A 12,087-nucleotide genomic window follows, 5' to 3' on the forward strand; every position below is an offset into this window, starting at 1 on the left:
GGTCATTTTTATTTTGGATTTTTTTAATATATATATATATGTATATAAATGCTTTCCTTTCCCACTGATTTTTCCTACAGGCCCAGTTTGAACTTCAGGCATTTCATATCCGGGGTGAGCATGCAGTGATAACAGCGAGACTAGAAGAAACCATTGAAAATCTTAAACACGAGTTAGAACACAGATGGCGAGGAGGAGGTGAAGAGATGAGAGATGTCTGCATCTCCACCGATGATGGCTGCCCTCCAAAGGCCTACAGAAATGTGTGTGTCCAGACAGACAGAGAGACCTTCCTCAAACCCTGTGAAGGTGAAAGCAAGACAACCAGAAGTAACCAAATAGTACCCAAAAAGCTGAATATCTCCTCTTTAAGTCAGCTTTCTCCCCCAAATGACAACAAAGACATTCATGTACCACTTCAGACTGGGGAAGGCGTCTCATCAAATCAGCAGAAGATATCACCCCCGCCTCCTCCACCACCTCCACCGCCTCTGCCCCCTACCATCCCTCCCCCTCCACCCCTCCCGCCTGGACTTGGACCTCTGCCACCAGCGCCTCCACCACCACCTGTGACTGCTGGGCCACCACCACCTCCTCCTCCGCCCCCTCCACCACCTCCACTGCCTCCAAGTGTTGGACCTCCCCTACCTCCTCCCCCCCCACCACTACCTAACTCCCCAGCTCTACCCAGCAGTGGGGGACCTCCTCCTGCTCCAACACCCCCTGGACTTGTACCCCCACCTCCTCCTGGACTCTTCTTTGGACTCAGCTCTTCTTCTAGCCAATGTCCTCGGAAACCAGCCATTGAGCCCAGTTGTCCTATGAAGCCTTTGTACTGGACTAGAATACAAATAAGTGATAAGAGGTAAGCTCTTCCCTGGTCTGTTCTCATCTTGTGAATTCTAAGGATTTTGTCCACTTGATACTTTATTCTTGCATCAACCATTCTTGAGTGCGATACAAGAATTCCTTAGATAAATAATCAGGTTGCAATGTCTAGGGAGAAGATGCATCTCTACCAGGTCCTCTCGTTACACTCTACAAATTGATGCTGGGAGAAACCATGTGTTCAGTGTCTGATTCTTCTCTAAGATAATCACTTTGTAGATTTGACAAGAATCCAGGTCTAAACAAGGGACTTCTCCAGTATACCTGTAACTAATGAGTAATCATAAAGAAATTGATTCTGAATCTATACTATACATTCACTGAGGACTTTCAGAGTATCTTTTATGATATACTTTTGTTTTGTTTTGTTTTTAGATGCTATCACCAGCCTTATGTTCTGGATATTTAAGTTATGTGTATTTTTCAGTTTTTGTTAAAAGAATGAGACATGACTGACTTATTAGTTCTTTAGATCAGAAGTCCTAAAATATAAATTCCCTCTGCTTGAACTCTACCTGCTCACATCCTTGCATCTTTATTCCTTGTTTCCCTTCAGAGAAAATGCTAGTGTGTGTATAACTAACATGGAAAGACAGATGGCACCTTTTCATTTGTATGGTGATTAAATTTGGCCCGAAAGGCAACACTATCTGGTGGCTCAGAAACTTCCTTGCAAACAGATCTGAGTCTCGTTACTTCTGCCTAGTTTTTGAGCCTGTCAGGAAGACAATGAGAGATGTTGAGTTATTTCTTGTCTACTTTTTTAGTTTTGGAGTTTGTTTGCAAAGAACATTAATAGAGAACACATTTCTAAACTTATTCCCTAAATCAAGATGTGGTAGTGAATTTTTAAGTTGATACAACATTTTGCTTAGAGAAGGCAGGATACTAATCAAAATAACATGCAGCTCACAATTATAAACAACCAGAACTTGTAGGAGGAGAAATGGAGAATGCCTTAAAACCATGTGAAAATAAACCAAGAGTTTATTTGTAGACTATCTTGTTATTTTTTAAATGCCAATTCTTATAATTTCCCAAATGAATGCCTAAAAAAATGAGATCATCTTGAAATAACTCCTATCATTAACTAACATGCTAGTAGTCTCCTTTCCCATCTGAGACTCAGGTATGTTCTGAGAAATGAGTTCCCAGAAAATTTATTTTGAGTTGTGTTCCTTTATTAGTGTTCTCAAATTAGTGTGCAGTCATTCCAGGGTGATGAATCCCACCTGTTGGCCCTGGAGTAGTGTGTTTGGCAGCACACAGAGCTGTTCCACACCTGTGTCTCACTAGCCTGACTTCATTCCCTGAGAGACTTCATGAACAACCAATATCACAGACCATAGCAGCCATATAACGATTTCACTGGAAGATATGGGCCGTGTGCCCACTACTCAAGGTGGAATAAAGTCAGGTTTGGAATAGTTGTTGCACATTTTATTCCTTTTACCATTTGCCATTTATTTATTTGCACTGGGCATTGAACCCAGAAGGACTTTGTGCATGCTAGGCAAGTGCTCTACCACTGAGCTACATCCTCAGCCTTGTAGTTCGCCATTTTGAGAAAGAAAACAATTGAATACTTGGAATACTCAGTTCTTCCTAGTTTTTCGATCTATTAGGAGCTTTATTTTTGAGCAAAATGAAAAGGAGATGAATGGGACATCGAGAGAGCTGGTACTTGGTGAATGTGTCAGCCTGGAGCCTGAGTGCTGGCCGTGGAGGCTGCCCTCCACCATGTTAAGACCCCAGCATGGCCACTTCCCACAGGCACCACACTTTTAGTCCCTTTCATCTTGAGTCCCTCAAAATACTTTGTACCTACGAGCATAACTACTTTTTGTTTTTCCCAGTGAAAATGATTTGAAGAGTCTGAATAGTATTCACTGATGAGTAAAATGAAAATCACTTGGGAGGTGAGATGGTATTTTAATATTTTGTGCCAGAGAGGCGAGCACTTTGTATAATAGATACATGATCAATTTTGTTCTTGACCTTCTGGGAAGCCGGAAACAAAATGTGATTTCATCTCACCCACCAAAATTCCTTTTCACCACTTGCATGAACTGATTTGTTTTTTCTTTTGCCACTTTTCCTTCTTTGATGTCTATTTTCTGATTTCTAGAGAAGGAAAGGCACATTTGAAGAAAAACAAATCCCTCTTCTAATTACTTTTCCAGCTTACTCTAGTAAGTTTGGTCTTTCCTGCCTACTTACACCTTTTCCTCCCTTTTCAGCTATGATTGTATGTTCAGTGGTTAGAAAACAACTGGCCATTATTGCAGGTCATCCTGTGTGAGCAGGTCTTTGTTACTGCCCTACATATCTTGAGAGAAGGTGTTCCAGAATTATTTATTTAGAATTGGAAATGCTTTTCCCACAGAAACTGTGCCATAAATGGTAATGAGGTGCTCAATTTGACTCTCAAATTCAATTTGCTCCAGAATATCAGTGAATTATAACACTAGCCATACTGGCCTGACTCCAGTGTCAATGGAGCTGTACCAGCCAGGTACAGTAGAGGAAAAATGGGTGTGAGCTGTCTGCCTGATTACAGCAACACTTCCTTGCAGGCACTCCTACTTACCTGCCCAGAATCTGCCTGAAGCCCAGACCAGTAGCCCTTACCAGGGCTCGCTCTCCTAATCAAGATCCCCCTTTCTGGCAGGTGCAGTGGCACACACCTATAATCCCGGTGGTTCAGGAGACTGAGGCAAGAGGATCACGAGTTCAAATCCAGCCTCAGCAACTTAGTGAGGCCCTAAGCAATTCAATGAGGCTCTGCCTCAAAATAAAAGATAAAAAGGGCTGGGGGTATGGTTTAGTGGTCGAGTGCCCCTGATTCAATCCCTGGTAACTGCCCCTCCACCCCCCCCCCGCCAAAAAAAGATCCCCCTTTCCTCAGTGCAGCTGAGACGAGACTTTAACATAATATTATCCATAATGGTATTTCATAATTTGAAATACAGATTTTTAAATCAAAATTAATTGAGTCAAAGAAGGTGTGACTGAGGAAGGAACACAGATGATTCACCTCATTGGGACTGTTCTAGCTCTTGGGATGAGCCATGCTTTCTCAGGTGTTTATTATATTGTTATACTTTATAACTTGATTATGTCCTATATATACTGTTAAATGGCTCAAGTATTATATTAGAAAAATTATAATTAAAAAAAGTGGAAGGAAAAATGGAATGTGGCCAGAACCAAAATGTCATCTTTCATGAGAAAGACAGACCTAGCAAATGTGAACAAGCAGATCCGCTAGTGTTGCCAACTATTTTGATTATGAAAATCACCTTTTTCTATTTAAAAAGTAATGATGTAATATATAATATTTAATAATAGTTTTATTTGTAGTTCTTATTGATAGAAAATATGTACTGAAACAAAGATTAATACTTTTTGATGTTATGGATCGTGACATAATATGCTTGAAAAAAAATATAGGTGAGACTTATTATTTTTCTGGGGTTATTAATAATGTTTAAAATTAAGTTAACAAAGTAGAAATTTGGGAGAAGATGTATCGGACTGAGGGAAGCCTAAAAGATAAACATCTAGGACTGAGGGAAGCCTAAAAGATAAACATCTAGGTCAGCCCTCAGAGGTTGAGCTGACATAGCTGATTTTTGACAGATTCTCTTTCTCAGCCTCAGCACTGGGCATTTTCCTATTTCTAGAAGATAAAATATCAACTTCGAATTGGTACTTTAGTTGAAATCCCTGTGGGGGCTGGTGTCATGGAGGAGTTTCAGGGTTTTATTTTTTGGAAGTGGGATATCGTTATTGCTCCCTCCCTCCCTTCCTTCCTTCCTCCCTTCCTTCCTTCCTTCCTGGGATTGAACTCAGGGGCACTTGACCACTGAACCACATCCCCAGCCCTATTTTGTATTTTATTTAGAGATAGGTTCTTACTGAGTTGCTTAGTGTCCTGCCATTGCTAAGGCTGGCTTTGAACTCATGATTCTTCTGTCTCAGCCTCTGGAGCCATTGGGATTACAGGCGTGCACCACAGCACCCTGTTGGAGGTGGGGTATTTTTAATCAAATATTTTTAAATGGGCACAGACTACACACATACTAACTACCTTGAACTGAGTTTACTTAATCCTGAAAATTATACTTAAAACCCATAGAAAAAGTCCAATTAAGGTAGATCTTTACCTTACTACTCCATTTTCAGGCCCTTTAAGAATGTCTATGTCTCAGAATTGATTATCTCTTCAATGATGCCCACTTTTGCCTGTCAAGTGATAGAAATGTTCCAGATTTAGGAGAACCTTGTGACCACAACCTCAGGCCCAGGACTTCTAGTCCCAAAATGCTTCCCTAGAGCTTTCTGACTATCTAATGGCTTTACTTTTTTTTTTTGGAAGTGCGTGTTTGTGTGTTTAAATGTTTTATGGTGTATTTTGACTTTAAAAGTATAGCATAAAAGATTTCCTGTAAACTTTATGAGGACTTTATATTTTTTACATTAAATAAAAAATGAATTAGAAGGAGATATGATTGTATTATATTCTCTTCTGCTTTTGTTCTTAAGGTTAACTTACCATTTTCTCATTTAAGCCAAAATGCTACACCGACCTTATGGGACTCCTTAGAAGAACCTGATATTCGGGACACTAGTGAATTTGAGTATTTATTCTCCAAAGACACAACTCAACAGAAGAAAAAACCTCTGTCAGAGACCTATGAGAAAAAAAACAAGGTCAAAAAGGTATTGGGTGATTATAGTAATGGTTTTAATTACATATACATTTTGCCTCTGTGGGAATATACTATGTACTGCTGCTTTACTTTCCCTCTGTTTTCAGAAAACGTTTTGGAAGGTTTTGAATCATAAATGGAAAAAGGGAGCCAATAATGAAAGAAATCTGTGCTTGCTATTTTGGTTGTATCTACTGAATTTTCAAAATTTAACCTGGATTCTTTCACAATTAATTCTGTTGGGAAAAAATGTAATATTTAATTTGTTGTAAGAGAAAGTAGCTTGTAGGCTATATGAAAAAAAGGGTTCAGCCAGGCACATTGGCACAGGCCTATAATCCCAGCAGCTCAGGAGGCTGAGGCAGGAGGATCACTAAGTTCAAAGTCAGCCTTAGCAAATTAGCGAGGCCTTAAGCAACTCAGTGTCTCCAAATAAAATATTTAAAAAGGGCTGAGGATGTGGTTCAGTGGTTAAGTACCCCTGGGCTTAATCCCTGGTACCAAAAATGAAAAAAAAAAAAAAAAAAGGAAAGAAAAGCGGGATTTATTTATAAATGTATTCATTTAATGAATATTTACTGGGGTCTTATGATGCCCGGGTGGTTCTAGGCCTACACTGTACAGTACAACTATGTAGCTAGTTAAGTAATAAATAAAATAGATATTCACTTTCACTATCCACATTTCAGCTCTGTCCTTGTGACTTGTGACTACCATGTGAAATAGTGCAGAAATCAAACATGTCCATGATTACAGAAATTTCAGATGACCAATGTTGTCTCAGTATTTGGAATATTTTGGTTAAAAAAAGCAATGAAACTGGTGATCCTTGCCCTGAAGAGCTTATATTAACCATCAACATTGAACACAAACCTTGTCAGTCCCCTCGTGGAGAAGTGGAGCAGAGTGAGGAGTGCCAGCTTTGCAAGGTGGGGGCAGGGTCTTCAATTCTAAAGAAAGTGCAGTTCTCACTGAGGAGGTGACTTCTCAGCAAACGCGAGAACCGTGAGCCACTGGTCATCTGCGAGAGAACGAGTTTCCCATCCCCAGCAGTCAGGCAGACGTGAGGCAGACTGCCTGTGGGGTCTAAATCAAAAGCACTAGGCCCCTTAACTTTGTGCACCTTAGTCCCCGAGCCATAGCACAAGGTGAAGTCTGCTGAGGTTTGGAATTGTCCCCTCCAAAGGTCCATGTATCAAAGACGTGGCTCCCAAGTTCCTGTTGGTAGAAGTTGGTGAGACCTTTAGGAGCTGGGGCCTAGCGAGAAGTCTTTAGGACGTTGGGAGTATGCCCTGGAAAGATAATATGGGACTCGAATTTCTTCCTCTCTCCCTTGATCATGAAGTGAGTAGTTAGTTCTGTTGTGCACCCCTGTTCTGATGTGCTGCCCTTGACAGAGGCCTGAAGCAATGGGGCCACCTGATCTTTTAATTGAACCTCCAAAACCATGAGCCAAAGTAAACCTTTTTCTTCTGTAAGTTAATTGTCTCAGGTATTTTGTTACAGTGACAAAAGCTGATACAACATCCACTCATAATACTAGTCTAAGTGATGATTAAATGAAGTAAATGTGTGTGTTAGGTTCATTATAGTTCCTGGCACATAATAAGTCCTCAACCTATGATAGCTAATGGCATTTTTGCCACTGCTACTATTTCTCTGTACTGGTGTTTTGATAATAGCAGTGGTGATGTTAAGAAGACAATAGAATAGTTGTGACGTTGATTTTCTTTTTTAAAAAATTATTATTCTTGTGGAATATATATGACAGTAGAGTATAATTTGACATATATACCTGGAGTATAACTTATTCTAATTAGAATTCTATTCTTGTGGTTTTACAGGATGTAGAGTTACCCTGGTCATGTATTAGTATACAAGAATAGGAAAGTTTTGTATGATTAATTCTACTGTTTTTCCTATTCCTCTCACCCCTCCCTTCCCTTTATTCCCCTTGGTCTAATCCACTGAACTTCTATTCTTCCCCTCTTCACCCTCCCTTGTTGTGGGTTAGCATCCAAAAATCAGAGATAACATTTGGTCTTTGGTTTTTGGGGATTGGTTTATTTCACTTAGCATGATATTCTCCAGGTCCATCTATTTTCTGGAAAATGCCGTAATTTCATTTTTCTTTATGCCTGAGTAATATTCCATGGTGTACATGTACCACATTTACTTTATCCATTCATCTGTTGAAGGGAACCTAGGTTGGTTCCATAGTTTGGCTATTGTGAATTTGAATTTGGCTATTGCTATAAACATTGATGTGGCTGCATCACTGTAGTATGCTGATTTTAAGTCCTTTGAGTATAAGGCTTGGAGTAGGATAACTGGGTCAAATTATAGTTCCATTCCAAGTTTTTTGAGGAATCTCCATACTGCTTTACAGAGTGGTTACACAAATTTACAGTCCTGCCAGCATTATATGAGTGAACCTTTTCTCCCACATCCTTACCAATATTTGTTGTTACTTGTATTCTTGATAATTGCCATTCTGACTAGAGTGAGATATGGAATCTCAGTGTAGTTTTAATTTGCATTTCTCTTTTTGCCAAAGAAGGTAAACATTTTTTCATATATTTTTGACCATTTATGTTTCTTCTTTTGTGAAGTGCTTGTTTGCCATGACCCATGCATCAAGAACAAAGGATTTCGAGTAGAGGCGATAGGAGATTAAGAAAAACAGGAGACAGAGATTAAGAAAAATAGGAGACAAAGAAAAACACCGAGACATTTTTAAGAAATGCTGGGGCCAGGTGGGACACTGTCATCTGATGGAGGAACAGTGACCCAGAACTAGCTCAGCATGTTTATTATATAGGATCCTCATAATCAGAAAGGTAAACTACAGAAGCTTTGTGAGTTGTTCAAGGCTTGTGAGTTGTCAGGAGGCTTCTTTGTGCACTAAAAAGTTACAGAGCTAGAAACATTTTGTAGCTGTTCTGCTATTACAGTGTTAGGAGCCTCCTGTGGCTATCCTCCTGTACCAGAAAACCCATTGTACTGGAATGTCTGTTAACTGTTGATGTCAGAGGCCGTACCAAGGCTGCTCACATCCTCACCTTTGGTAAGGAATGTTTCCCAGGCTTGGCTTTTGCCTACACCACACTGTCACCTGCTGACCAGGGCTCATTTGCTCTCCACGCTTGTTCAGTTCCTTTGCCCATTTATTGATTGCATTATTTGTTTTTTTGGTGTTAAGGTTTTGAGTTCTTTGTATATCCTGGAGATTAATGCCATATCTGAGATGTAGATGGCAAAGGTTTTCTCCCATTCTTGAATTTTTCCTTTGCTGTGAAGAAGCTTTTTAATTTGAATCCATCCTATATATTGATTCTTGATTTTACTTCTTCCCCTTTAGGAGTCTTATTGAGGAAGTTGGTTCCTAAGTGGCATGATAGCAATTTGGGGCTACCTTTTCTTCTAGTAGGTGTAGGGTCTCAGTTCCAGTGCCTAAGTCCTTGATCCACTTTGAGTTGAGTTTTGTGCAGGTTGAGAGATAGAGGTTCAATTTCATTCTACTACATATGGATTTCCAGTTTTCCCAGCACCATTATTGAAGAGGCTATCTTTTCTCCAATTTTTGTTTATGGTGCCTTTGTCTAGTATGAGTTCACTGTATTATTTTTATATTTTGTCCTTAGTTGTTGCTAGATCTTTATTTATTTTTATGTGGTGCTGAGAATCAAACCCAATGCCTCACACTTGCAAGGCAAGTATGCTACTGCTGAGCCCCAGCCCCGAGTTAACTGTATTTATATAGTTTTTTCTCTGTGTCTTCTATTATGTTTCATTGATCTTTATGCCTGTTTTTCTTGTGCCAATATCATGCTGTTTTTTTGTTACTATAGCTCTGTAGTGTAATTTAAGGTGTGTTATTGTGATGACTCCTGCTTCACTTATCTCTCTAAGGATTGCTTTGGCTGTTTGGGCCTCTTATTTTTCCCAATGAATTTTATGATTGCTTTTCTGTTTCTTTTTTTTTTTTAAGTAAAGAATTTTATCTAAAATTTTTTTTATATAGTTTTATTTTTTTTAAATTTTTATTATTGGTTGTTTAAAACATTACATAGTTCTTGACATATTTCATACATTTGATTCAAGTGGGTTATGAACTCCCATTTTTACCCCGTGTACAGATTGCAGAATCACATCGGTTGCACATCCACTGTTTTACATATTGCCATACTAGTGTCTGATGTGTTCTGCAGCCTTTCCTATCCTCTACTATCCCCCCTCCTCCCACCTCCCCTCCCATCTTCTCTCTCTACCCCATCTACTGTAATTCATTTCTCCCTCTTGTTTTTTTTCCCTTTCCCCTCACTTCCTCTTATATGTAATTTTGTATAACAATGAGGGTCTCCTTCCATTTCATGCAATTTCCCTTCTCTCTCCCTTTCCCTCCCACCTCATGTCTCTGTTTAATGTTAATCTTTTCCTCATGCTCTTCCTCCCTGCTCTGTTCTTAGTTGTTCTACTTATATCAAAGAAGTCATTTGGCATTTGTTTTTTAGTGATTGGCTAGCTTCACTTAGCATAATCTTCTCTAATACCATCCATTTCCCTGCAAATGCCATGATTTTGTCATTTTTTAGTGCAGAGTAATACTCCATTGTGTATAAATGCCACATTTTTTTTTATCCATTCATCTATTGAAGGGCATTTAGGTTGGTTCCACAGTCTAGCTATTGTGAATTGTGCTGCTGTGAACATCGATGTAGCAGTATCCCTGTAGTATGCTCTTTTTAGGTCTTTAGGGAATAGACCGAGAAGGGGAATAGCTGGGTCAAATGGTGGTTCCATCCCGAGCTTTCCAAGAAATCTCCATACTGCTTTTCAAATTGGCCGCACCAATTTGCAGTCCCACCAGCAATGTACAAGTGTACCCTTTTCCCCACATCCTCGCCAACACTTATTGTTGTTTGGCTTCACAATGGCTGCCAATCTTACTGGAGTGAGATGGTATCTTAGGGTGGTTTTGATTTGCATTTCTCTGACTGCTAGAGATGGTGAGCATTTTTTCATGTACTTGTTGATTGATTGTATGTCCTCCTCTGAGAAGTGTCTGTTCAGGTCCTTGGCCCATTTGTTGATTGGGTTATTTGTTTTCTTATTGTTTAATTTTTTGAGTTCTTTGTATACTCTGGATATTAGGGCTCTATCTGAAGTGTGAGGAGTAAAAATTTGTTCCCAGGATGTAGGCTCCCTATTTACCTCTCTTATTGTTTCTCTTGCTGAGAAAAAACTTTTTAGTTTCAGTAAGCCCCATTTGTTGATTCTTGTTATTAACTCTTGTGCTATGGGTGTCCTATTGAGGAATTTGGAGCCCGACCCCACAATATGTAGCAATTAGACGAAAGAAATTAAAGGCATAAAAATAGGAAAAGAAGAACTTAAATTATCACTATTTGTAGATGACATGATTCTATACCTAGCAGACCCAAAAGAGTCTACAAAGAGACTACTAGAGCTAATAAATGAATTCAGCAAAGTGGCAGGATATAAAATCAAGATGCATAAATCAAAGGCATTCCTGTATATCAGCGACAAATTTCTGAAAGGGAAATGAGGACAACCACCCCATTCGCAATATCCTCAAAAAAAATAAAATACTTGGGAATCAACCTAACAAAAGAGGTAAAAGACTTATACAATGAAAATTACAGAACCCTAAAGAGAGAAATACATGAAGATCTTAGAAGATGGAAAAATATACCCTGTTCATGGATAGGCAGAACTAACATCATCCAAATGGCAATTTTACCAAAAGTTCTCTATAAGTTTAATGCGATGCCAATCAAAATCCCAACGGCATTTCTTGTAGAAATAGATAAAGCAATCATGAAATTCATTTGGAAAAATAAAAGACTAAGAATAGCAAAAACAATTCTAAGCAGGAAAGGCGAATCAGGCGGTATAGCGATACCAGACTTCAAACTATACTACAGAGCAATAGTAACAAAAAACAGCATGGTACTGGTACTAAAACAGGTGGGTGGACCAATGGTACAGAACAGAGGACACAGAGACCAGTCCACAAAATTACAACTATCTTATATTTGATAAAGGGGCTAAAAGCATGCAATGGAGGAAGGATAGCATCTTCAACAAATGGTGCTGGGAAAACTGGAAATCCATATGCAACAAAATGAAACTGAATCCCTTTCTCTCGCCATGCACAAAAGTTAACTCAAAATGGATCAAAGAGCTTGATATCAAATCAGAGACTCTGCTTTTCTGTTTCTATGAAGAACATCACTGGAATTTTAAAAGGAATTGCATTAAATCTGCTTAGCGCTTTTGGTGGTATGGCTATTTTGATGATATTAATTCTGCCTATCCAAGAACATGGGAGATCTTTCCATTTTCTGAGGTCTTCTTCAACTTCTTTCTTTAGTGTTCTGTAGTTTTGATTGTAAAGGCCTTTCACAAAATTAACATCCATAAATCAATTGTGTCCCTATACACCAATGATGAATCAGCT

General features: G+C 39.1%; 1 protein-coding gene across 3 annotated transcripts in view; it reads left to right on the plus strand.

Moving 5' to 3' along the window:
* Positions 1–12,087, plus strand: part of Fmn1 (formin 1) — a 363,324-nt gene that overhangs the window by 160,800 nt on the left and 190,437 nt on the right. For all 3 annotated transcript variants that reach the window (XM_076848461.2, XM_076848463.2, XM_076848464.2), the window contains 2 exons: positions 81–865; positions 5,463–5,613. In XM_076848461.2, the coding sequence (XP_076704576.2) occupies positions 81–865; positions 5,463–5,613 (936 nt within the window). The remainder of the gene's footprint in view (positions 1–80; positions 866–5,462; positions 5,614–12,087) is intronic.

This window comes from Callospermophilus lateralis, chromosome 3 (genome assembly GCF_048772815.1).
Source record: "Callospermophilus lateralis isolate mCalLat2 chromosome 3, mCalLat2.hap1, whole genome shotgun sequence".
Taxonomy (NCBI): domain Eukaryota; kingdom Metazoa; phylum Chordata; class Mammalia; order Rodentia; family Sciuridae; genus Callospermophilus; species Callospermophilus lateralis.